Source organism: Gossypium hirsutum, chromosome D11, assembly GCF_007990345.1.
Source record: "Gossypium hirsutum isolate 1008001.06 chromosome D11, Gossypium_hirsutum_v2.1, whole genome shotgun sequence".
Lineage (NCBI taxonomy): Eukaryota > Viridiplantae > Streptophyta > Magnoliopsida > Malvales > Malvaceae > Gossypium > Gossypium hirsutum.
Window position 1 is genome coordinate 70,947,118 of NC_053447.1, and position 25,436 is coordinate 70,972,553.

The window sequence follows — 25,436 nt, forward strand, 5'->3', positions numbered from 1 at the left end:
TTCATATATTATTTATCATTCACATTCAAATCCAATTAACATAAACTTGAAGATTCATTTCTAACTCATTAGTTATTATTTGTAATTTCCTCTTCATTTTCTTTCCCATTTTCGATTGTGTAACACGCATGAATCTGGATGAAAAAAATACAATAGTTTAGTTGAAATGACAAAGTTAAGACTTTGCAGATATGAGTATCTTAATAATTTATTTTGGATTTAAACTATCTTTTTTATAGATTTTATATAAACACGTAAATAAAAAGATAAAAAGCAAACTCATAATATTATTTGTACCTTTTAAATAGAAACCACTTTTTTTGAAGTTATTTTTTAACTAAATTGATATTTAGTTAAACTCGTGACTCCAACTCAATTAGATAATTAAATATAGTATAAATAACAAAAAATAGAATTGAAATTGACATACACATATGTTGTGTGTAGCCTTAAATACTCCTCTTTCATGGTGTTCACCTCAATTCAGGGGCGGAGCTAAAAATATTTTTTAGAGGAGGCTGAAATAAAGTTGTATATTTTTATGATGCAAAAATGAAATTTTCTTATTTTAATAACTTATATCTTTATAATTTTTAAAGAATCATATCATTTTTTTCTCATTCTTGAGGGGGTCAAAGTGTAATTTTACCACATACTAATTTTAAAAAATAAATTATAAAAGGACTAAAGGTGAAAATTTTCAATTTAGGGGGATCGAGGCCCCTGCCAACCCTGTTGGCTCCACCCCTGCCTCAATTCCTTGCAACTTCTGCTTATTTAACAAAAAAAATAGAAATGTAATTATTATTGTCGACTGAGTCTTAACTCAGTTGGCATCAACAATTTAAAAAAGAAATTTGGAACATGCTTTTTCATTTAAAATATGAAAATTAAAATATAAGAAAAAAAACTCACTCACCTCATTATCATAGAAAAGTCTTCACTCACCTTTCAGCTTTTTTTTTATTAAAAAAACCTCTCATCCTTCGACTTCTTTTTTCTTCTTAATTTTGAATTTATTGAATGATAAATTTTTACTTGTAGAGTTTATTAATCAACATTTTATATAAATGAATATTTTTATATTTGAAATTTATTTATATAAATATATTAAATATTTTAAAAAATATCGATAAATTCGAAATTGTACATGAAATAAACTAGTACTAATATGTACCGATTTTCATAGAAAAGTAGTGCATCCACCAATGTGGTAATGGCTACCTTGAAAGGAACTATGTGGCATACTTGTTTGCAAATAAATGGGTTAAACCATGTTGAGTTAGTATTGTGGGTAGCTATAATGTTTGATGTTTTGTTTTCTATGAATATTTTGTTTTGATGATTTTGATTTGTGCTGATATTTGAGTGCAACCATTGGGATATATATGGCTACCTGAATTTTTATGATTTGCTATACATTAATTTACTGTGGTTGTTTTATTAATAAATTTATGTTTTGGATTAAGAAAAAAAATTAAGAAATTCAAACACAAAAAAGAAAGTAGGGAAAGTGAACACAATGATATACGTGGTTCGGGAATAATCCCTACATCCATGGGCAGAACCAAAAATGAAATTCACTATTAAGAAATGGAGATTACAATGGAATTACATCATAAAATAAAATACCTCGCCAATAATTATCCACAAACTTGGAGCAATTTTCTAAATGAACATCAGCTATACACTTTCCGCGTTTTGAGAAATACATGGCAATAATAAATAACAAGTGACCGACAATCTCAAAATGTCGAAAACAATACTTTATTTAAAGCATCCTAGTCTCTTATCAATCATCAATGGAGACCTAAGACAGATTCAAGATTTGTGTAGATAGAAATAGTTGATACTAAAAGCATTAGAAACCAAACTTACAATGTTGTACCGTTGTTATGCCCATAAGCTGGTATTGCCCTCTTTGGATGCCCACCATTCAAGGGTTTATCACCCAAAAGGTACGTACACCTCCCCAGTGGTACCATTTGGCCTTTTATCTGCCACCAATTTCATGGTTCCAAAAGTTGAATGAAAGTACAAGGCTAAATAAATAGCATATTTGGCTCCACAACTACAACTTTGTACCAAGCACCAAAATATTATCCAACACAGGAAAGGAATGTCAGAAGAACAAATTCTCCATATAACCTATACTTGCCCTATCATAAACATTGATAACATCACAGTTGGAGCCTTTCAAAGCAGGGGAAATTCATATAAAGATTGGTAGAAAATATGCCAATCTACCGGACCGGAAAGCTGAAAAGCAACACTAAAAGAGAGCTGCAATGAAACTAGTTCCAAACTGCTGCAGTATATATATCATTTGATTCATTTAACTCATACCTCAAAGTCAAAAGCAAGAGAGTCGATATATAGCGAGTCACTTAGTCACTGCTATTTTTGGGAACACTCAGGCTGGAAGTGAAAACCCCAAATTGCACCTCAGTGAACTCTGTTGTGTTTATGTTAAATTGAGCTCTCTAATGCCATGTTGTAACGTGTACTGTATCCCTCCATTCATCCTGCAAGGATCAATACCATGTCTACAGTGATGACGAAATCTGTTGGCACTGATATCCTTATGCAATAACAGAAATCTATCCACAAAGATCAACAAACTATCACGCAAAAGACTTGTTCTTCTGAAACACCATTGGTTAATAGTACAACGAAATCTCAGATACTTTTAACTAAAATCCCATTCCCATATACCAATTTCATAGCAACTGCTTAGAAATTAGAAGATGCAGATGAAAACAGAACATTCAATTTGCTGAATAAATGTTGCAGAGAATTGACTAACCGCTTTACTAAACCAAATAAGCTGAAGCAAACCAGTTGAAGGTCTCCTCTATTTTTCGCCAGTTTAGCCTTCAATGCCTGCAAAAAGTAAATACAAAATATATAACACCAATTTCTATTATCGTGTTGTTCATGAGGACAATCAGATATATATAAAGAAAAGGTATGAAATTGATAAATGTTTAAAATGCGTTTCACACCTGTGGTTTGAGTGTGGAGAAATCGATGCCAGATTTTGCTGCTTAAATTTCAATTTAATTCCCTCGGGATGACTGTTTCCATATCAATTAGAACACAAGGTATGTGGGAAATCTTGGACCACTCTCGTCCTTTACCCCTACTGCACCCTTCTTCTAGCAACGGGCAACGCTGAATACATAGATGCTCAAGCGAGAGAAGCATATCTTTTTCCGGAAGAGATGTGAGCTTAGGACAATCATAGATTCGCAATTTTTGAAGAGAGGTCAGGTATTGAAAGCCCTTGGAGCACATGAATTCCAAATTCTCTGTATTTATATTCAGATATATATAGTGGGTAATTAAGCATTGGATTGACATACAATAACCTTTTATGTTAAATGTTCGAATCTGGACTTGAGCTAAGAATAAGTGTCGAATATCGATATATATTAATATAGATGTGATGAATTTTTTAAAATCGAGAAACATTCCTCTTATATAAATATTCAAATTTGTGTCAAACACGCATATAAAACATAATTACTTTAGAAAAAAATGGATTAATATAGGGATATAAAATGTACCTGTAATCGAGATCTTTTAAGCTGCTCCATTAGAATTTGCTCCTACAACAATAAAACTTCAGTTTCTAGTGCTCACAATTAGGCTCCTAATGAGATTATTTTAAGTTTGTGTTTGTAGGAGAGTTACTAAACATACTAAATTTATGTTTGTTTGGAGTTAATATTGATTAAAATTAGAGATAATTTATGGATGAAAATATTAATTTATTTCAAATGATGAAGCATAGCAACTTTAATAATGTTGAGGGATTCGACCGGCGCATTCAAGGATGATACTTCGAAGATTTCCCTCAAAGGAACTGATCTGTAGCCAAGTGGTACCATATACCCCAATAATTGACCTATATTCAATAAGTTAGGGGTTCGAATCTCACCAAGGGCGAGACGCTCAAGTCGCCTATTGGTGGGTGGTTGTACGTTCATATACGGTCAAGGCGTCCCTCTTTGTGAACCGTACATGGCTCTCCGTAAAGTGGGGGACAAAACCCTCTCCTAAGGGACAATACTTTTCATTGTTGAGAGACTGGATCGATATCTCCAAAACCGATTTTTTGAAAACTTCTCTTGGAGAAGCCAATCCCCCTCAACAAATAAATTACACTACACAACCCTATTTCGTCTTTTAAAATTATTATTTTGTCCCTTGGGATATATCCATTAATATTTTCTGTATTTCTAATATACATGCTAGATATATATACTAAAATGATATATTTATATAATATGAGAAGCTTATATATATAAATATAATTTGTAGTAATATTAATGCCAGTACCTTTTGTTGCTCAACTGATGCCATCCCTTCGTTTAATTGATTCTCCAGCTGTTTTAATTCTTTGAAACTCAAATCATCTAGTTCCTTTCCAATTAAGCCTCCTGCAAATCACACCTCAAATTTTACCTAATCAAATACTTATTTATTTATTTATTTATTTATTTACGTATTAACAACTATCACTCGTATTTATACATATTCAGATATATGTATGAAGATGTAATTTCACATTTTATTTACCATTCACATTCAAATCCAAATAACATAGACTTGAAGATTTATTTCTCACTCATTAGTTATTATTTGTAATTTCTTTTATTTTCCTTACCATTTTTTTTAATTGTGAACGCTTAGTTGAAATGACAAAATTAAGGTTTTGAAGATACGGGTATCCTAATGATTTATTTTGAATTTAAACTATTTTTTTTATAGATTTTATATAAATACATAAATGAAAAACAAAAAGCAAACTCATAATATTATTTGTTATCTTTTAAATAAAAACTCTTTTTTAAAGTTATTTTTCAACTAAATTGATCTTTAGTTAAACTCGTGGCTTCAACTTAGTTAGATAACTATATATAGTATAATTAACAAACAATAAAATTGAAATTCACATACATGTATGCTGTGTGTAGCCTTAAATACTCATGTTTCATGGTGTTCACTTCAATTCCTTGCAACTTCTGTTTTTTTAACAAAAAAAAACGCACACACAATATTAGAAATATAATTATTATTTTCGATCGAGTCTTAATTCAATTGGCATTGATATTACTATCTATGCAAAGAGGACACTAATTAATATATATACACACCTCAACTTGTTGCACATCAAAAGGGTGTTCTTGAGAATGATCTTCTTCCATTTCTTTGTTGTATCTCGAAAGAGTATGTTCCATGCTACATTCATAAAATGTCATGTTTAAAAAAATAACAATAAATTAAAAATAAAATTCTAACTCATTATTAGGGTTTAGGTTTTGGGCTTGAGTCGATCAAATTTATGACAAGTTATTCTTAGCTTATCGTAACTATTTATGTATCAATTTTTGTTTTAATACGAGTATGTGTTGTTCTGTTTTAGTATATAGTTTCGTAAGTATCATTTTTAAATATTTCTTAATTATAATATGTAAATATAAATTTTAAAATTATTAATTAAGTTCAATAATTTAATAAATGGTTATATATTATTTTTTAAAGCAATTATATAAAAAAGTAGTTAAGAAAGAAAAGGGAAATATTAAAAACTCCTTTATAGGAATTAATACTCACCGATACAAGCATATATTAATTGAAATGAATCAAAACTCAATGAAATTTTAATTGAAGTGAAACTTAAATCATTTTATTCTAGTTTAATATCGAGATGATTCGTAACGATTGATACAACCAGTATCGAAACTACTGACTACCATGCTACAAAGCGAAAAGAAAAATAATGAAAACCAATCAAATTACAACTCAACTTACTTTCATGCTTTAAAAAAAACAGTTCTAAAAATAATCATCCAAGAAAATAAATATATATAAGTTTTATAGACCGTTACAAACTAATATACACTCATATAAGTCGATATTAACTGAAACAAATCAAAACACAATAAAATTTTAACTGAAACGAAACTTAAACTACTTTATATTAATTCAATATTGAGACGATAGCCAATTATTAAGAAAAGAAAAATAATGAAAATCAATCAAATTATAGGTCAACTTACTTTCATGCTTACAAAAAAAAATGCTAAAATTAAAAATTGAAAAAAACCCAGATTTCGATTATTAAAAATAATCTATAATATATATATATATATAAGTATTATACTATATGATATACCTAGTGCTGGACCATTGATAGACCTTGCCGGTGCTTGAAAAAATAATAACCCCAACCTCTGCGTCACATAAAATGGACAATTCTTTAGCTTTCTTCAACAACCCATTTCGCCTCTTTGAAAACGTTACTTGCCTGCTATTCAAATTTTCAATCTTTTTTATTTCAATTTTCCCTCTACCCATCTCAAAATTTTCTTCTTTCCTTTACTTTTTCCCGGAAAATTTTTAAAAGAAAAGTTAAACCCCAGATTTTTTTTCCTTAAATTTTGAAAAAAAACCAAAGGTTTTTATAACAACAAACAGATCAAAAAAAAGAAGGCAAAAAATTTAGGGGATTGTAAAAGGATTCTTTTTTTAAGAGAAAAGAAAATAAGTAAGTAATGTTTATATATAACAGTTGTTTTCTTAAATGGAAATGGAAAATGATATGGAAAAAGAAAATATGTGACCAAAATTAGGGTGAAATCTTGAAAGGTGACAGATTTGATACTATATCTAGCAATTATCCAACTATGGAAACTCTATTTATTATAGCTTTAGTTTCTTTTTTCTTTTTTCTTTCTATTTTTCTTAATTTCTCTACCTTTTTACTCTGCTGTTTTTGGCACTTCAACTCAAAATGGATTTTATTTTTGCTTTGGGTTTCTTTTTTCAAATATAAAAAGTGGTTTTTAATTATTTATAGATTATTAATGTGTTTTAACAATTTTTGTTAGTGAATATTGATTTTTTTTTGTGAATTACAATAGGAGGGCAAAGCCCTAATAACAACACGACTAGAGCGATTCGAATTTAGGCCACACCTGAGACGTTGAACACAAGTATTTCACGAAGACATATAACACATGTTTTTTAAATTCATGTCTAAAATAATAAAAAAAACCTCTTTATTTTATTGTATTCAAATAATAATAAAAAACCACAGTTTTAGTCGTACCGGCCGGTGCCGCCGTTCTACTGTTATAGTGCAACAAGCAACACCCTTTTCCATACTAATGAAAATTTTGGTTTGTACCGTTCGCATTGGCCGGAACATGGTACACCTGCTGCTGCATGAATAATGTTAAAAAATATAAAACTTTTAACTATTTTCTATTAGACTAAATATTTAATTGAAATTGACCAATAAAAAAATTATTGCACTAGAAAGTGAAGTTTAACATTTAAAATTTTTTTTGGAGCATACTTTTTCATTTAAGATATAAAAATTAAAATATAATAAAAAAACCCACTCACCTCGTTATCATAGAAAAATCTTCACTCGCCCTTCAGTTTTTTTATTGAAAAAACCCCCTCATCCTTTGATTTCTTTTTTTCTACTTAATTTTAAATTTATTGAATAATGAGTTTTTACTTGTGGAGTTTATTAATCAATATTTTATATAATTGATGAATAGTTTTATATTAAAAATTCATTTATAATAATTTATTTGATATTTGTATATTTATTTATATAAATATATTAAATATTTTTAAAAAATATCGATAAATTCAAACTGATACATAAAATAGACTAATACCAATACATACCGGTTCTCGTAGAAAAGTGGTACTTATACCAATGTGGTAATGACTACCTTGAAAGCAAGTATGTGGGTGGCTATAATGTTTGATGCTTTGTTTTCTTTGAATATTTTGCTTTGATGCTTTTGATCTGTGCTGATCTTTGAGTGTTACCATTGGGATATATATGGCTATCTAAATTTTTATGATTTGCTATGCATTGATTGTGGTTGTTTTATTAATAAATTTATATTTTGGATTGAGAAAAAAAAAGAAAAAGGGATTCGAAACACAAAAAAAAAAGTAGAGAAAGTGAACACAATAATATACGTGGTTAGGGAATATTCCCTACATCCACGGGCAGAACTGAAAATGAACTACTAAAAATTGGAGATTACAATGGAATTACATCATAAAAATAAAATACCTTGCCACTAACTATCTACAAACTTTGAATGGATTCATGGTCTGAGAAATTCTGAAAACTAAGAAGGACATCTTTGAGATTCGACAGAACAATATTTTGGGAACTCTGTTGTCTTACATGTGTTAAATTGAGCTCTCTAATGCCATGTTGTAACGTGTACTGTATCCCTCCATTCATCCTGCAAGGATCAATATCATGTCTTCAGTGATGACAAAATCTGTTGGCACTGATATCCTTATGCAATAACAGAAATCTATCCACAAAGATCAACAAACTATCACGTAAAAGACTTTTTCTTCTGAAACACCATTGGTTAATAGTATAATGAAATCTCAAATACTTTTAACTAAAATCCCATTCCCATATACCAGTTTCATAGCAGCTGCTTAGAAACTAGAAGATGCAGATGAAAACAGAACATTCAATTTGCCGAATAAATGTTGCAGAGAATTGACTAACCGACTTTACTAAATCAAATAAGCTGAAGCAAACCAGTTGAAGGTCTCCTCTATTTTTCGCCAGTTTAGCCTTCAATGCCTGCAAAAAGTAAATACAAAATATATAACACTGATTTCTATTATCATGTTGTTCATGAGGACAGTCAGATATATATAAAGTCATGAGGACAATCAGATATATATAAAGAAAAGGTATGAAATTGATAAATGTTTAAAATGCGCTTCACACCTGTGGTTTGAGTGTGGAGAAATCGATGCCAGATTTTGCTACTTCAATTAAATTTAATGCCCTCGGAGAGATGACTTTGCATATCAATTCGAACATAAGGTATGTGGGCAATCTTAAACCACTCTCGTCCTTTACCCCTACTGCACCCTTCTTGTACCAACGGGCAACGCTGTATACATAAATACTCAAGCGAGAGAAGCATATCTTTTTCCGGAAGAGATGTGAGCTTAGGACATTGATAGATTCGCAATTTTTGAAGAGAGGTCAGGTATTGAAAGCCCTTGGAGCACATGAATTCCAAATTCTCAAAATTTTCAATGGAAATAAATGTGAGAGAAGGAGGCAGCGTCATTCCTATCCCTTCTTCTGGAAACGACACCACATTTGAGCATCCTTCACCGCTGATGTTGAGTCGCTGAAGAGAGGTAAGTCTGTTAAATCCCCATTGAACAAGTGATGTATAAATTTTGGGTGCGTTTGAGATTGCAAGTGATGTGAGGTTGGCAGGGAAACCCTCTTCTGGAAAGGATATGTCAGCCGAACAATAAGACACCTTCAATTCTCGAAGGGAGGTGAAGTTGTTGATGCACTTGGGAAGGACTCCAAAATTTTCACAATTCTCAATTGCGAAAACTCTGAGATTTGTGGTGGGCAACCCACTTTCTTCAAATGAAACCAGATTTGGACACCTAGATAATTTAATCTCCTGAAGATGGCTGAGCTTGTCTAATCCCCGCGGTAATGATTTAATTTTTTCAGCACCACGAATGCCAATGCTTTCGAGATCAATGGTTTCAAAGAAGTCTTGGGCTATGCATTCCAACACTGGACAATCCCAAATAAATAGCTGTTTAAGCATTACGGGTAACTTGGCGTTTAAAAATAACCTAGTTAGCTTTGAACAACTTTCAATTTCGAGATGTTGAAGTCGATTGCATATATCGCCCCTTGATAATAACCATATTAGAGATGGACAGCTTCTTATTACTAAGTGCTCAAGAAGACAAGTGTTGCTACTCATACTCTTATTATTATTTTCTTTTTCATCAACCAAATATTGCAAATTCACGCAATTCCCAATCCTCAGCTCTTTTAATGCAGGAGGAAAGTTACTCTCTGCAAAACAAACCAAGCCGGGACACGCTGCAAGTGTTATTCTTGTAATGAATGGGAAAGCATGTAAGGCTTCTGGTAGTCTATTGAGCCTTCCACAATTATCTATTGCCAGAGATTCAACACCTGGAATCTTGTCAAGTTGCAATCTCTCCTCCTCTGTTTCCAAAGAGACCAATTGGGGACAATCCGCAATACTAATAAAACGATGCCCGACTAATCTTAACCCAATTTGCGATAAAGATCCCAACTCCTTCCAACCAGAGACGTTGAATCTTTCGGAGTTTGCAAACCTCAACATTATCCTCTCTGCTGAAATGTTAAAATTTGAAATATTTGAAACACACAAACTTTTAAAGGAGGTAACCTTCTGTACGGACAAAGAACCTTCATCCACCAATTCTTCACACCCTTCAACCCATATTTTACGCAGCAAGGGAAAACAAGAAATTGAAACTACCAGTCTCTTACAGTAGTAGATTTCAAGCGTCTGCAAGGATTGAAGGATGGTTGGCAACCTTCCCAGCAATAGAGGACATTTTCTGATTGAAAGAAAACGAAGGCTGGGGAATTTCGATACTTGCTCATCATCTTCACGTAGGTCCCACTCCTCCCAATTCAGCATATTGCCAAAACGCAGAGACTCTAATGATGCAAAAGTATTTGATTGATTTTCTCCAAACATCTCAGCACCAATCTTGTGTACTTGATCCAAACCACTAATTGAAAGATCTTTTAACAACAACAACCTTCCAATCGATGGTAGAGATTTGCAATTTTTACAGTCGTGAAGCTCCAATGACAACATATTTTTGAAGGAAGGATCTGCAATCCAAGTAGAGAATTTTGCACCACCATAATTCTCAATGACGAGTTGCTCAAGCTTTTTTGGAGGACAAAGAGAGTCCAACACCCATTCTTCAACTTCTTTATTCCTTGAAGCATTTTCAAACTTTTTCCTCCAATGCAATACCAGTCGATCAATCCCCTGCTTCTCATATAACTTGCTTTCCCCTGCATCTTCACCATTAACATTCTCCAACCCAGAAAGACGGAAATCACCTTCGAGGTTTGACAAATATTTCAAACCTCTAATATAACTACCATCACCTTCCCCTATTATAAAATCAGTTAAACTTTGAAGATTCGTTAGCTTATCAATTCTAAAAGGAATCCTTTCTATTGAGTTCGCACCTCTGATATCAAGATAATGCAAGTTGACAAGATTTCCCATCTTTGAAGGTAACATTTGAAGCTTGTAACACCACCTTAATAATAAGGTTTCTAAATGGTAAAGAGTGCACAAAGAATCTGGTAGGCATTTGATTTTTGTGCTCGAAAAATTTAAGTAGCGAAGATGTTTTAAATTTTCAAAAACATCAGGCAACTCAGTGATTATATACCCACTCAAAGAAAGCATCCTTAGGTAGCCAAGTCTTGGTAACAAATCATCCAAAACAACATTAGTTAAAAAAGGGGCCCGATAATCACACATTAAGGGTAAAAAAGTACGTAGAGAATTCACTTGATCAAATGCTTCAAACTTCTTCACTGTGTCATATGTTCCAACAATATAAGAAGAATGTCGAGTGCGATTTGAGAACTTCCATTTCTTATCACCCTCTAATTTTGAGCATATTTCCCCTGCAACTACTTGAGCTAAATCATTGATAAGGTCATGCATTACGAATCGGGACTTATCTTTACTGGATGTTTGAAAGAATCGGGACTTATATTTACTGGATGTCTGAAAAAATGACCTGGACACTAGATCTTGAAAATATTGATTTCCGAGATCTTTAATTTGAGGCATAGCTTTTTGTTGCAAGAGACCTTCTGCTCTCCATAACAAGATAATTTCTTCTTCCCCAAATTCATAGTCTTTAGGAAGTATGGAGCAATATGCAAAACATCGTTTCAAGTATGACGGAAGATGATGGTAGCTTAACCGCAAAGCTGGAATTATGCCACACTGCTCTTCTGGTAAGTTCCATATCTCACTCTCATATAGTCTTTCCCATTTTCCATGATATTTAACCGTGCGAAGCAAGCTTCCAATGGCTTTTGCAGCCAAAGGTAAGCCATTGCACCTTCTAACAATTTTCTCTCCAATTTCTTTAAACTGGAGATGTCCATCGAAATTTCTTGCTTTTAATGCATGCTGTGTAAATATGGATAAACAATCATCATCCGATAGTTTATCCAAATGAAAAGCTTTGAGCGGATCCACAATAGATGAAACAATTTGAAGACGAGTGGTTACAATGATATGGGTCCCTGCTCCAAACGGAGACCGTAAGATGGTCCAATCATTATAATTTTCGTTCCAAATGTCATCTAAAACAAGCAAGAATCTTTTCCCAGACAACTTCTCCTTCAACTTAACTTGAAGTAAATTCAAGTCATTCTCGTCATGAGAGTCAGGATCGATAGATTTTAAAATTGTCCTGGTTATATTAACTGCGTCAAAATTATCAGAAACGCATACCCAGGCCTTGTGGTGAAAAGACTGGTTGAAGGTGGCATCATTGTAAACAAGCTGAGCAAGAGTTGTTTTACCCATCCCTCCCATGCCGACGATGGAAAGGACTGAAACTCCGTTGGAGTTATCACCTTTGAGAAACTCAATCATTTCTGTCTTCTCCTTGTATCTGCCAACATACTCCACAACTCCATCCAGTACGGAAGTTGGTTGCAGCCTAGGTTGCTTTCCCTTGGAGGTTGGAGCTTGAGACAAGATCTCACTCAACCCCAAACTACTTCTTCGAGTAGTCAAACTATTCAGTCTAGCAGTGATCTCTTTCACCTTCGGAATCATGGAATTCTTAAACAGGAAAGAAGTGGGAGCGAAACTAGTACCAGTAAAGCAGGTAGGAATGAGTTTCCGTACCTTGCTAGTGCTGGCTTCAGCTTGCGATTTGTTGAGCTTGAGACGTAACTCTTCATAAGCGAACTCATCCAAGATGTCATCCACATCGTAAGCCAAGTCCTGGAGATCCTCCAACCATTTCTTCACACCCATGTTCTTGATCTGCTTCTCCTCTGCATCGTCCAACACTGCTTGGATATCAGGCAATATGGACTGCCACTGCTTGAGCTGCTGGTGGAGTTGCTTATGATCAGCAACAAAGTTGAGCGCAGAGTCGAGCGATTTGCCCACCAACAAGTCCAGGAACCCAGAAAGAGCAGCCTCTCCAATGACAGACATGGTGGAATTATGAGAAAGAAGATGAAGAGAGAAATGAACAAGCCAAAATGGAAAGTCAGGGAACAAAAAAAGAAAGAAAGGGAAATGGAATCTGCAAAATTAATGAAGTTGAAGAATTTGGCACTATTTTTTATACATCCAATAATTCAGACTGAGTTGGGAAATAGAGGGGCTCGGGTAAAAATATAGGCCTGAAATATGAATTTGAGTAGAAAAATAAGGCCCGTTTAGAAAACGGGTCGAGTCTCAGGTATCACTTTTTTTTTAGACCCGGCATAGTCCGAATATAATAAATATATATTTTTTATTTTTAAAAATATTTTTTAATTTTTTTAAAAATTTTAGTGTTTATTAAAAAATAAGCCAGACCCGAGCTTAAGAATTTTTTCTCAAACCAGGTTTAGACAAAATTTTAAGCTCATATTTCAGACTGGATTGGGCTTGAGCTTAAGACACGAACTAAAATTTTTTTAATAGGTCTGACCTGACGCGGCCCATAAGCACCTCTATTGGGAAGGCAGTGGAATGTGAAAAAGGATCCCAAGTGGCTGTTGATGGGGAAAAGACAACGAAAGTGGAAATTAGAGAGGTCTCAGTCCATGAAATTATTGCACCCTCTCGTTTATCATCTCCCTGCAATTATTTGAATAGTTTTTCTTTAATTTTTCATCTATTTTAATCATTGAATTTGTATTTATTTTTGTTAAATCACTTCAAAAAAAATAGAAAACTTAAAGAGTATACAATCTTAGTAAAGTTAAAAACATTAAAATTTTCATTTATTTTGAGGTAATTTAACAAGAAAACACAAGTTCAAAAGCTAATTCTTTTTCGTAAAGTTAGATAACGAAATCTTTATGTATTTCTTTTATGAGACCAAAGTAGATTAAAGTCTTTGTAACTCTAAAATGGATGGAGCTACTTATGGCTTGGTGTACTATTTGTTAGAATGCATCAAATACAAATCTTAACATTAAATTAAATTTTGAAAAAAATACTAATACAAATAAAAATATTAAAATTGAAGATAAAAATACTGATGTAACATTAAATTATTAAAAATGGAACAAATGTCATAGTATCTCAATTTTATACTATAATTCCTCCAAAATAATTATATTTTTACATAATGTTTTTATAATATATGATTTGATCATAAATTAAACCCTTAATTATAGTGATTAATGTTCCATTTTTGGAAAACACTTTTATATTAATTAATTATAAGAAAACCTTTTTTATGGAGAAGTGTGTTTATACTAGTTATATTATAGAAAAGTATGTTTGATAATAGGCCTAATTGATATCTTTATTGGGCTTAATTTTGATAAATTCTTTAATGAGATGTGATTAATTGTAGATTTATTATTTGATTTCTAATTCGGTGTAAAAATAAACTCAAAAAGTAAAAAAGAGTCGGAAATACGAATTATCGTAAAAAATAATAATACGAATTATCGTTGTGGAAATTTGCTTAAATAAAAACAAAATATACATTTGAATCTTCAACTCCAGGTAAGAAAATGCGCAAGCAGTGACCTCATGTCAGTCACATCCTTATTTCATTTTTCAACCCCCCAAAAAGGCATGAGGAAAATCTACCGTGGGGTACCTTGTCCCATCAAAATTTATATTTTAGTCATTGAATTTTAAAAAGTTACAAAATGATTATTAAACTATTCAAAAGTTTTCATTTAAGTCACTAAACTATTTGGAAGTTTTTATCTAAGTCACTACTTTGTTAAGTTTTTTTCCTAAAAAAATTAAGCCAGTGAACTCCAAGTAACGATTCAACAAATACCCATCAACAAGTACAATAATACACCTTAGATCCAAGTTAATTAGATGGTCAATGCTGTAGATCGAAGAAGAAAGTTGTTAAAATTTTGGTTCATAGACTCGTGACATTCAAAGTTGTTTCATGAAAAAGAATGAAATAGTAAAAGAGAAGGAGAAAGATAACTTTCGATTGATGTAGATGGTGTGAACAAAAAAGGTCATACAATAACGATTTTAACAACCCAATGACTTAAATTAAAACTTTCGAATAATTCAATGATCATTTTTTTAACTATTTTTAAAATTGAGTGAGTAAAACGTAAACCTATTAGTAATTTAATAACCTTAGTTGTAGTTTACCTAATTTTCGAGGAAACTATAAAGGGATGCAAGAATACCCATATGCATAAGGTCTACTTTTACCATACATATCTAATATTAATCCATATATATCCAATGGTGAGTACTAATTTTTAATTTGTTTAAGATAAACCTATCTCGAAAATTCAAATATAAAATTATAATTTTAACTCGATTCAATTTAATTTCATCATAAAAATCAATAGTCCAAACTCAAAAATAACCTGAAAAAAAAAATCTAAAAACAATATGAATCAAACCTAAAATAACCTAACATAAGTGGCTTGAAACTTGAGATGACGGCAAATAAGAGTCATGACCCCCTTCAAAAATAAGGAAATTATAATTTAATCCTTTTAAAATCTATAAAATTCTAAATTTCACAAAATAATATTAACTTGAAATCTGAGTGCGTAATGCAAGATGAACAGAAGTTTCCAAGGTCTATAAACTGAGCTTTTGTGCAGTGACAGAAAGAAAAAAAAATATACATGTAGTAGGTGAGCGACAATAACAGGCTTTAATTTAAAAAAAAAAAAAAAAAAAAAAAGAACAACTGCCTGCATGCTTCACATTCCTTTCATTTTCCAGCCGCCTAATCAACCAACTTGCTCACATTGTGATGGACATTTGATTATTTTGTTTCGGTTTATTTATAGTTTTACTCCCTCTAAATTTTAACTCTTTCTACTTTTATCATAGTATCATTAAGGGCCAGTTCTTTATTGCTTTTGAGAAGTGCTTTTGAGAAATTTGAGTATTTGATATTGCTGTCAAAAAGTGCTTTTGAAGAATAAAATGTCTGTTTTAGATATGAGATTATAAAGTAACAAATATGTATTTAAATAATGTTCAAATTAGTTAATATTATGATATTTTAGCAAAAATATAAAAAAATAAATTATTATAACTTATTGTTAGTATTTTAATATATAATATTAATTTTAAATATTTCTAAGTAATTAATATTAATTATTTATAAAATTTAATTAGAATATATAAACTATATTTAAATATTTAAATATAAAAATTAAATATTTGTAATTAGATATTGACACGATTGTATTATTATAAAAATTATTTTTATTTTTAATTAATGCTTTTAACACATTTGTATTATTTTATTTTAAAATGTATTTGAATATATAACTCATTATATACTAACATAACATAGAAAACATAAACCTAACGAATTAAAATATTACATATATTTGGATTAAAGTTTTAAAAAGGGATAAAATTTATATACCAAATATAAATACTAAAAATTTGTCAATAGCATTTTCAATTTAAAGTGAATTCAGTAAACTAGATGCTATATTTGATAAGCATATGAAAATTATTTGGTTATATTCAATAAATGATTTGGTTAATATAATACTTATATTTGATAAGCATATGAAAATGATTTGGTTAATACAATACTTATATTTGATAAGCATATGAAAATGAAAGTCGAGACTGTCTAATGAAGAACGCAAAAAAGAATATTTCATGGAAAGAAGATTGTTAGGATGAATTCTTCAATTCCAATCATTTAAATAACGGGTCTCAGGAACCAAGCAATATGCCAAATTTGGGGACAGTCCACATCATTAACATTGCATACTGTCTTAAGATGAACAAGAATGGAACTAAAGTGTCTACCGAGGAGTAACATACTGCTATTTTTGTAAATAAAGTACAGAAAGTGTATAAATAGATGGTTTGAATAATACACATCCAGAAAAGATCATTGCCAATAAGCCACTAACAAAGTAACCTCTTAAACAAAGAAATAGTTCTTAGGTTCTACCTAAATTTCATGATAATGACATAAAACTACATCAAAGATCAGAGTCAAACTTTGTTCATAAGAACATAAAATAAATCATTGGCAAGAAACAATTTTGCAGCATCCACTGATAGATATTGGGTCTATCCATCGGCCTTCTCTAATAGGGCACTCAACCATCCCATGGTCAAGTGCGCAAGAAAAAAACTAAAGCAAAAACTAAAGCTGATATACTTGAATGCTTTTCATATAAATTTAAAAAAAAAAAAAAAAAAAGATGAAACAAAAAACAGATCACATCGAATCCATGAAAGAATTTCCTGTATAATTTAAGCTTGCCAAAGCTATAAAATATCTAACAAAGAAAATTAAAATTTGGTGCTTCATCTGGAAGCTTCATTGTGGCTGTTGTTTGGTTCATATTCTGGAGGACACCGTTTTCACCTTTACTAGAAATTGCCTGAAAACCCAGCAAAATGGTTCGGCATGTGATGATTGTTTTTAATAAAATATCTAAATAACAACGACAACCAATATATTTGCTTAACCTTCTTATTAAGAGCACAAGCTTTAAATTTGTTAACAGCTTCATGTTTCTCCTCCTTTAATGAATTGATGGACTTGAAGCTATGTACGCAAAGCAAAGGAAAAAAGGGCTACTTCAGCAAGCAAAATGAAACAATCTCAATGGTTATATATCAAAAAGTTAAGAGAATGCATGCGTCAAGAGAATAACTTTAATTTTGGCTATTAACCAAGTGATAATTCACCACATGAGAAAAAAGAACATCAAGCACTAGAAGGAATGAAAGCTTTGTAGAAAATAACTGAGTGAAGTTAAAAGCCAAAGTGACATTACCTTCTGAGGCCTGTATTTTCATTTCTTGAAGTTGACACATAACTAGGTACTTTCATTGCCTGCAACCGAAGTCCCAACGATTGAAAAAAGTAATGACATGTGGAATCCAAATAGAGTTAAACTTGAGAAAACACTTAAATAGAATACAGGTGCTGTATGTAAATAAAATTTTAAACCCACATGATTAGATGCATGCTGCCTGGCTCTCTCGGATGTCCTCAGGTGAAACAACTGCAGCAATGAAACAAAGTAAACCTGTGTCATGAAGTTATCCAGAAAAGGCTCATGCAGGATATTTCTCAAGACAATGACAAGAAGGGCAATCCTAAGAGGTGGCAAATTAGTAAGTTTCTGTGGCTATCAATTACCTGAAACTCTGGTCGTTGAGGCAGGCTTTTCTTGGGAAGGGGCAATGAGGGAGCCTGAAGAATCTATCAAATCCAAAGAAAAAATTGAGATTACACATTCAACATCAAAGATTCCTGAAACTTATAACAAAATTTAAGTTCCAGCAAAAATAATTTTTAAGTGCTAGAAGTACCAACCTTTTTGTTTAAGGGGAGTGCTTTAAACAAATGAACATTTGATTTTGCATTTTCATCTGACTCTGCCTTACCTTTAGTTTCTAACAATGGCATATCAGAATAGATATTCAATGGCAAGAAAATGAAAAGTTTCTAACAATTACCAGTACGAGCACACACCCTAAAACCATCGGTGTGAGTATATAAGTAACATTAGAAAGCAGCAAATACAAGAACCATCACAAGTGGATGTGCATTGTGCATAGTGCAGAGACTGGAAACAATGACTAAAAGTCTAAAACAATCAACTACAATGTTGTCTGTTGTATTGAGACCATATTGGAGTTATCCAACATAAAACTCGATTATTGCGAAGTAAAATCTTACAAACTGCTTAAAGAACCAATTTCATGAAGAAATACGGGATTATGAACCCAAAGTACATCAAAGATTTGATATGTGCCCTCAACTATACAAAAATTAACAATTAAGTGCCCACAATAGACATGATATCATCTTCAAAGAAACCCAATTTCCTAAAAGCTTCAATTTGAGTTCCCAATTCTCTTCACTCATTGAACTCAACATCCTAATAGCAGCAAGAAACATATTTGACTTCCTATCGAACCCCAAGGCATCCGCCCTTTCAACAAACTGCTTAATGCTCTCACGTTTAAGCAAGAAAAATCTAGGAAAGCTGAACACATATGAAACAATTTGCGAAGAACAAATCCCGCAATTTCTCAAGAACTCTATATTAGGCATCATAGTCTTTTGCAAATCAGATTTGAGAAACCAAGCAGAAGTTTTCAATAACTTAACAACATCATCATTTGATCCTAAAACAGTCTTTAAATCGGAAATAGAAGGTGCAATCCTATCATCCACGCTTCTAGTCAAAATCCAGGGATCACTAGCTACAATATCAGCAACATCATGGGTTGAAAATCCTAAATCCTGGAAAATCTTGAACTTGGGTTTAATGGTTTAATGGTTTATCCCCTATCCAATCTTCAATCAATTTTGAAAATCAATCCCAGACAAACAAAAATATACAGAAGAAGAGAAGAAGAGAAGAAAAAGATAAACTCACCGGCAGAGGGCAGAGGAACAAAGAACCGGCAGAGGGCAGAGATGAAGGCAAAGAACCAGCAGAGGGCAGAGAGCAGTGAGCAAAGAAGGGCGTTCGTGTGTGGCTAAAAAAGTAAATGAACCAGCCAAAAGCACTTTTTGGCTGAAAAGCTAAAAAATTTTACTTCTCATCTGCCCAAAAGCACTTCTCAGCTTCTGAGAATTTGCTACCAAATGAAGGCCGTTCTTCATTGCTTTTCAAAGAAAAGCACTTTTCCAAGTAAAAGTCCGTTTCTTAAGCAATGAATAACGCAGCCTAAATGTTGCAGAGAATTGACTAACCGCTTTACTAAATCAAATAAGCTGAAGCAGATGAGTTGAAGTTCACTATTTTTCGCCAATTTAGCCTTCAATGCCTGCAAAAATTGAATACAAAATATATAAGACTCATTTCTGTGATCATGTTGTTCATGAGGACAATCAGATATATAAAAAATAAAGCTATGAAATTTATAAATGTTTAAAATGCGTTTCACACCTGTGGTTTGAGTGTGGAGAAATCGATACCAGATTTTGCTGCTTAAATTTCAATACCTCGGGATGACTGTTTCAAAATCAATTTGAACAAAAGGTATGTGGGAAATCTTGGACCACTCTCGTCCTTTACCCCTACTGCACCCTTCTTCTAGCAACGGGCAACGCTGAATAGATAGACGCTCAAGCGAGAGAAGCATATCTTTTTCTGGAAGAGAGGCGAGCTTAGGACAATCATAGATGCCCAATTGTTGAAGAGAGGTGAGGTGCTGTAAGCCCTTGGAGCACATGAATTCCAAATTTTCAAATCTACGGATGCTGATATCGGTGAGACAAGGAGGCAGCATCATTCCTATCGCTTCTTCTGGAAATGACACCACACGTGAGCATCCTTCACCGCTGATGTTGAGTTTTTGAAGAGAGGTGAGTCTGTAAAATCCCCATTCAACAAGTGATGTATAAATTTTTGGTGCGTTTGAGATTTGAAGTGATGTGAGGTTGGTAGGGAAACCCTCTTCTGGAAAGGATATGTCAGCCGAACAATTCGACACTGCTAATTCTCGAAAGGAGGTGAAGTTGTTGATGCACTTGGTAAGGGCTCTAAAATTTTCACAACCCCCAATTGAGAGAGCTCTGAGATTTGTGGTGGGCAACCCACTTTCTTCCAATGAAACAAGATTTGGACAGCTAAATAATCGAATCTCCTGAAGATGGCTGAGCTTGTCTAATCCCCGCGGTAATGATTTAATTTTTTCAGCATCATGAATGACAATGCTTTCGAGATCAGTGGTTTCAAGGAAGTCTTGGGCTATGCATTCCAACATTGGGCAATCCCCGATAAATAGCTGTTTAAGCATTACGGGTAACTTGGCATTTAAAAATAAGCTACTTAGCTTTGAACAACATCGAATTTTGAGATGTTGAAGCCGATTGCATATATCGTCCCTTGATGATAACCATATTAGAGATGGACAGCAGCTTATATCTAAGCGCTCAAGAAGACAAGTGTTGCTACTCATACTCTTATTAGTATTTTCTTTTTCATCAACCAAATATTGCAAATTCACGCAATTCACAATCCTCAGCTCTTTTAAAGCAGGAGGAAAGTTACTCTCTGCAAAACAAACCAAGCCGGGACAGTCTGCAAGTGTTATTCTTGTAATGAATGGGAAAGCATGTAAGGCTTCTGGTAGTCTATTGAGCCTTTCACAATCTCTTATAAACAGAGATTCAACACCTGGAATCTTGTCAAGTTGCAATCTCTCCTGCTCTGCTGCCAAAGAGACCAATTGGGGACAATTGACAATCTCAATGAATCGGTGCCCGACTAATCTTAACCCAATTTGCGATAAAGATCCCAACTCCCAACCAGAGATCTTAAATGTTTCGGAGTTTGCAAATCTCAACATTATCCTCTCTGCCGAAATATTACACTTTGAAATATTTGAAAGAGACACATGTTTCAAAGAGGTAACCTTCTGTACAGACAAAGAACCTTCATCCACCAATTCTTCACACCCTGCAATGCTTAATTCACACAGCAAGGGAAAACTTGAAATTGAAACTACCAGTCTCTGACACTCATAGATTTCAAGTTTCTGCAAGGATTGAAGGATGGTTGGCAACCTTCCCAACAATAGAGGACATTTTGTGATTGAAAGAAAACGAAGGCTGGGGAATTTCGATACTTGCTCATCATCTTCAGATAGGTCCCACTCCTCCCAATTCAGCATATTGTCAAAGCACAAAGATTCTAATGATGCAAAAGCATTTGATTGATTTTCTCCTAACAACTCAGCACCAATCTTGTGTACTTGACGCAAACCACCAATTGAAAGATCTTTTAACAACAACAACCTTCCAATCCATGGTAGAGATTTGCAATTTTGACAGTTGCGGAGCTCCAATGACAACATATTTTTGAAGGAAGAATCTGCAATCCAAGAAGAGAATTTTGCACCACCAAAATTCTGAATGACGAGTTGCTCAAGCTTTTTCGAAGGATGAAGAGAATCTAACACCCTTTCTTCAACTTCTTTTTTCCTTGTGTCCCGACTCCATTTCAATACCAATCGATCAATCCCCTGCTTCTCATTTAACTTGGCTTCCCCTGCATCTTCACCATTAACATTCTCCAACCCAGAAAGACAAAAAGCACCTTTGAGGTTTGACAAATATTTCAATTCTCTGATACTATGTCCATCACCTTCCCCTATGATAAAATTTGATAACCTTTGAAGATTCGTTAGCTTATCAATTCTGAAAGGAATCCTTTCTATTAAGTCAGCACCTCTGATGTCGAGATAATGTAAGTTGACAAGATTTCCCATCTTTGAAGGTAACCTTTGAAGCTTCCAACACCGTCTCAATAATAAAGTTTCCAAATGGTAAAGAGTGCACAAAGAATCAGGTAGGCATTTGATATGGGTGTTAGAAAAATTCAAGTAGCGAAGATGTTTTAAATTTTCAAAAACATCAGGTAACTCATTTATCTTATACCCACTCAAAGAAAGCACCCTTAAGTAGCCAAGTCTTGGCAACAGATCAAGCAAAACAACATTAGTTAAAAAAGGCCCCCAAACATAATTTCTAGAAAATATTAAGGGTAGAAAAGTACGTAATGATTTCACTTGATCAAATGCTTCGAACTTCTTCACTGTGTCGTATTCTCCAGCAATATAAGAAGAATGTCGAGTGCGATTCGATAACTTTTGTTGCATATCACCCTCCTGTTTGGAGCATATGTCTCCCGCAACTACTTGAGCTAAATCATTGATGAAGTCATGCATTACAAATCGGGACTCATCTTTACTGGATGTCTGAAAAAATGACCTTGACACTAGATCTTGAAAATATTGATTTCCAATATCTTTAACTTGAGGCATAGCCTTTTGTTGCAAGAGACCTTCTGCTCTCCATAACAGGATAATTTCTTCTTCTTCAAATTCATAATCTTTAGGAAGTATGGAGCAATATGCAAAACATCGTTTCAAGTATGACGGAAGATGATGGTAGCTTAATCGCAAAGCTGGAATTATGCCACACTGCTCTTCTGGTAAGTTCCATATCTCACTCTCATTTATTCTTTCCCATTCTCGATGATATTTAACTGTGCGTAGCAAGCTTCCAATAGCTTTTGCAGCCAAAGGTAAGCCATTGCACCTTCTAATAATTTTCTCTCCAATTTCTTTGAACTGGGGATGTCCATCGAAATTTCTTGCTTTTAATGCATGCTGTGTAAATATGGATAAACAATCATCATCTGATAGTTTATCCAAATGAAAAACTTTGAGGGGATCCACAATAGATGAAACAATTTGAAGACGAGTGGTTACAATGATAGTGGTCCCTGGTCCAAACGGAGACCGTAAGATGCTCCAATCATTATAATTCTCGTTCCAAATGTCATCTAAAACAAGCAAGAATCTTTTCCCAGACAACTTCTCCTTCAACTTAACTTGAAGTAAATCCAAGTTACTGTAATCACATGACTCAGAAGTGATGGACTGTAAAATTGCCTTTGTTATAGCAATTGCATCAAAATTATCAGAAACGCATACCCAGGCCTTGAGATCAAAAGACTCGTTGATGGTGGCGTTATTGTAAACAAGCTGAGCAAGAGTTGTTTTACCCATCCCTCCCATACCGACGATGGAAAGGACTGAAACTCCATTGGAGTTATTACCTTTGAGCAACTCAATCATTTCTGTCTTCTCCTTGTGTCTGCCAACATACTCCACAACTCCATCCAGTACGGAAGTTGGTTGCAGCCTCGGTTGCTTTCCCTTGGAGGTTGCAGCTTGAGACAAAATCTCACTCAACCCCAAACTACTTCTTCGTGTAGTCAAACTATTCAGTGTATCAGTGATGTCTTTCACCTTCGTGATCATGGAATTATTAAACTGAAAAGAAGTGGGAGGGAAAATACTACGAATAATCCTTTCAGGAATGAATTTCCGGATCTTACTAGGTCTGGCTTGAGCTTGAGTGTCTTGGAGATTGAGGCGTAACTCTTCATAAGCGAACTCGTCCAAGATGTCATCCACATCGTAAGCCAAGTCCTGGAGATCCTCCAACCATTTCTTCACACCCATGTTCTTGATCTGCTTCTCCTCTGCATCGTCCAACACTGCTTGGATATCAGGCAATATGGACTGCCACTGCTTGAGCTGCTGGTGGAGTTGGTAGTGATCAGCAACAAAGTTGAGTGCAGAGTCAAGCGATTTGCCCACCAACAGGTCCAGGAACCCAGAAAGAGCAGCCTCTCCAATGACAGACATGGTGGAATTGTGAGAAATAAGGTGACAAGAGAAATGAGCAAAGCCAAAATGGAAAGCCAGGGAACAAAAAAGAAGGAAAGGGAAATGGAATCTGCAAAATTAGAGAAAGTTGAAGAAATTGGCACAATATCCTTGAAGCATGTAATATAATAATACAGACTATGAGGCAATGAGTTGGAAGTCACTGGGTACAGATAAAGAAGCTGCTTTTCGTTGAATTTTGATGCTCTTCTTTTCTCTTGCTTTTGGTCATTATCCTAAATTGACCTTCACCGTATATGTAATTTAATTAAACATCAAAATATTATATTCCTCACAACTTTATCGCCAAAATATAGCCAACACCAATACTCTAAATTTTTGAATCACAAATATTTACATTATTTAGCATTTAGAAAAAAAAATCCAAAATTAAATGATAATTTTTACAATTTTATAATTTTAATAGTCTGTATCTTTATAAAATTTAAAAGATTAAATCATATTTTTATCATATTTAGGGGAGCAAAGTATAATTTTTATATTTACTAATTTAAAATTTTAAAATATTTAAAGAGTCTAAATGAAAAATTTTCTATTTTCGAGGACCTTGCCAACCCCCTAGCTACGCCCGAGATTGGTTGTAGCTATATTGTTAATTAACTTACTATTTTACTATTTATAGTATTATTTAAACTTATGACTAGTTGATGTCACGAATTAATTGGGTACCAACTTGGTTAAAGAAAATATGAAAATGTCACTCTAGTCTTTTTATTATAAAAATAAAAATAAAAATTTGTGCATGGGATTTTGAACCCATACCAATTATATTAATAAATTATTAATTTACCATTCAACTAAAACTTTAATATTTTTATACATTTTAATTTTATTATGCACACTTTATTGTTAATTAATTTCAAACCTTATGCTTTAATTATTTATTGCATGTTATATTCAAACGCACACTTATATTCTAAATATATGATTCCCGAACATACATGTGTGATAAGTATACTAATTGTAACCTGTCTTCCTAATTGTTGTACTAATTTATGATTTGCTTTCTTACTAGATTTGTTAGCCAAACTCAAATTACCTTCCTTTTAGATCAATTAATTCACTTAAACCTAACTCAGTTACATTTCTTTC

The 25,436-nt window shown here is 33.0% G+C and overlaps 2 protein-coding genes and 1 pseudogene across 7 annotated transcripts; all 3 read right to left on the bottom strand.

The window, feature by feature from the left end:
- Positions 1-1,753: 1,753 nt before the first annotated feature.
- Positions 1,754-24,524, bottom strand: LOC107925832 (putative disease resistance RPP13-like protein 1). 6 transcript variants are annotated; one of them, XR_005920841.1, is made up of 5 exons: positions 20,027-24,523; positions 19,511-19,904; positions 18,439-18,518; positions 18,262-18,324; positions 18,074-18,124 (listed from the first exon to the last, which is right to left on the bottom strand). XR_005920841.1 is itself a non-coding variant. In XM_016856557.2 (2 exons), exon 1 carries the CDS (start codon positions 24,300-24,302, stop codon positions 20,076-20,078), a length of 4,227 nt encoding a protein of 1,408 aa, XP_016712046.2. In that variant the 5' UTR covers positions 24,303-24,523; the 3' UTR covers positions 18,763-19,904; positions 20,027-20,075. The 6 variants fall into 6 exon arrangements, 1 of the variants encoding a protein (XP_016712046.2); XR_005920842.1 differs by lacking the exon at positions 18,439-18,518; XR_005920843.1 differs by lacking the exon at positions 18,074-18,124 and having other exon boundaries at positions 18,264-18,324; positions 18,439-18,509.
- Positions 7,932-13,277, bottom strand: LOC107925828 (putative disease resistance RPP13-like protein 1). The gene is made up of 3 exons (XM_016856549.2): positions 8,801-13,277; positions 8,573-8,650; positions 7,932-8,291 (listed from the first exon to the last, which is right to left on the bottom strand). The coding sequence occupies exon 1, from the start codon at positions 13,119-13,121 to the stop codon at positions 8,844-8,846; it is 4,278 nt and encodes a 1,425-aa protein (XP_016712038.2). The 5' UTR covers positions 13,122-13,277; the 3' UTR covers positions 7,932-8,291; positions 8,573-8,650; positions 8,801-8,843.
- Positions 18,763-19,740, bottom strand: LOC107925814 (uncharacterized; annotated as a pseudogene).
- Positions 24,525-25,436: the final 912 nt, after the last annotated feature.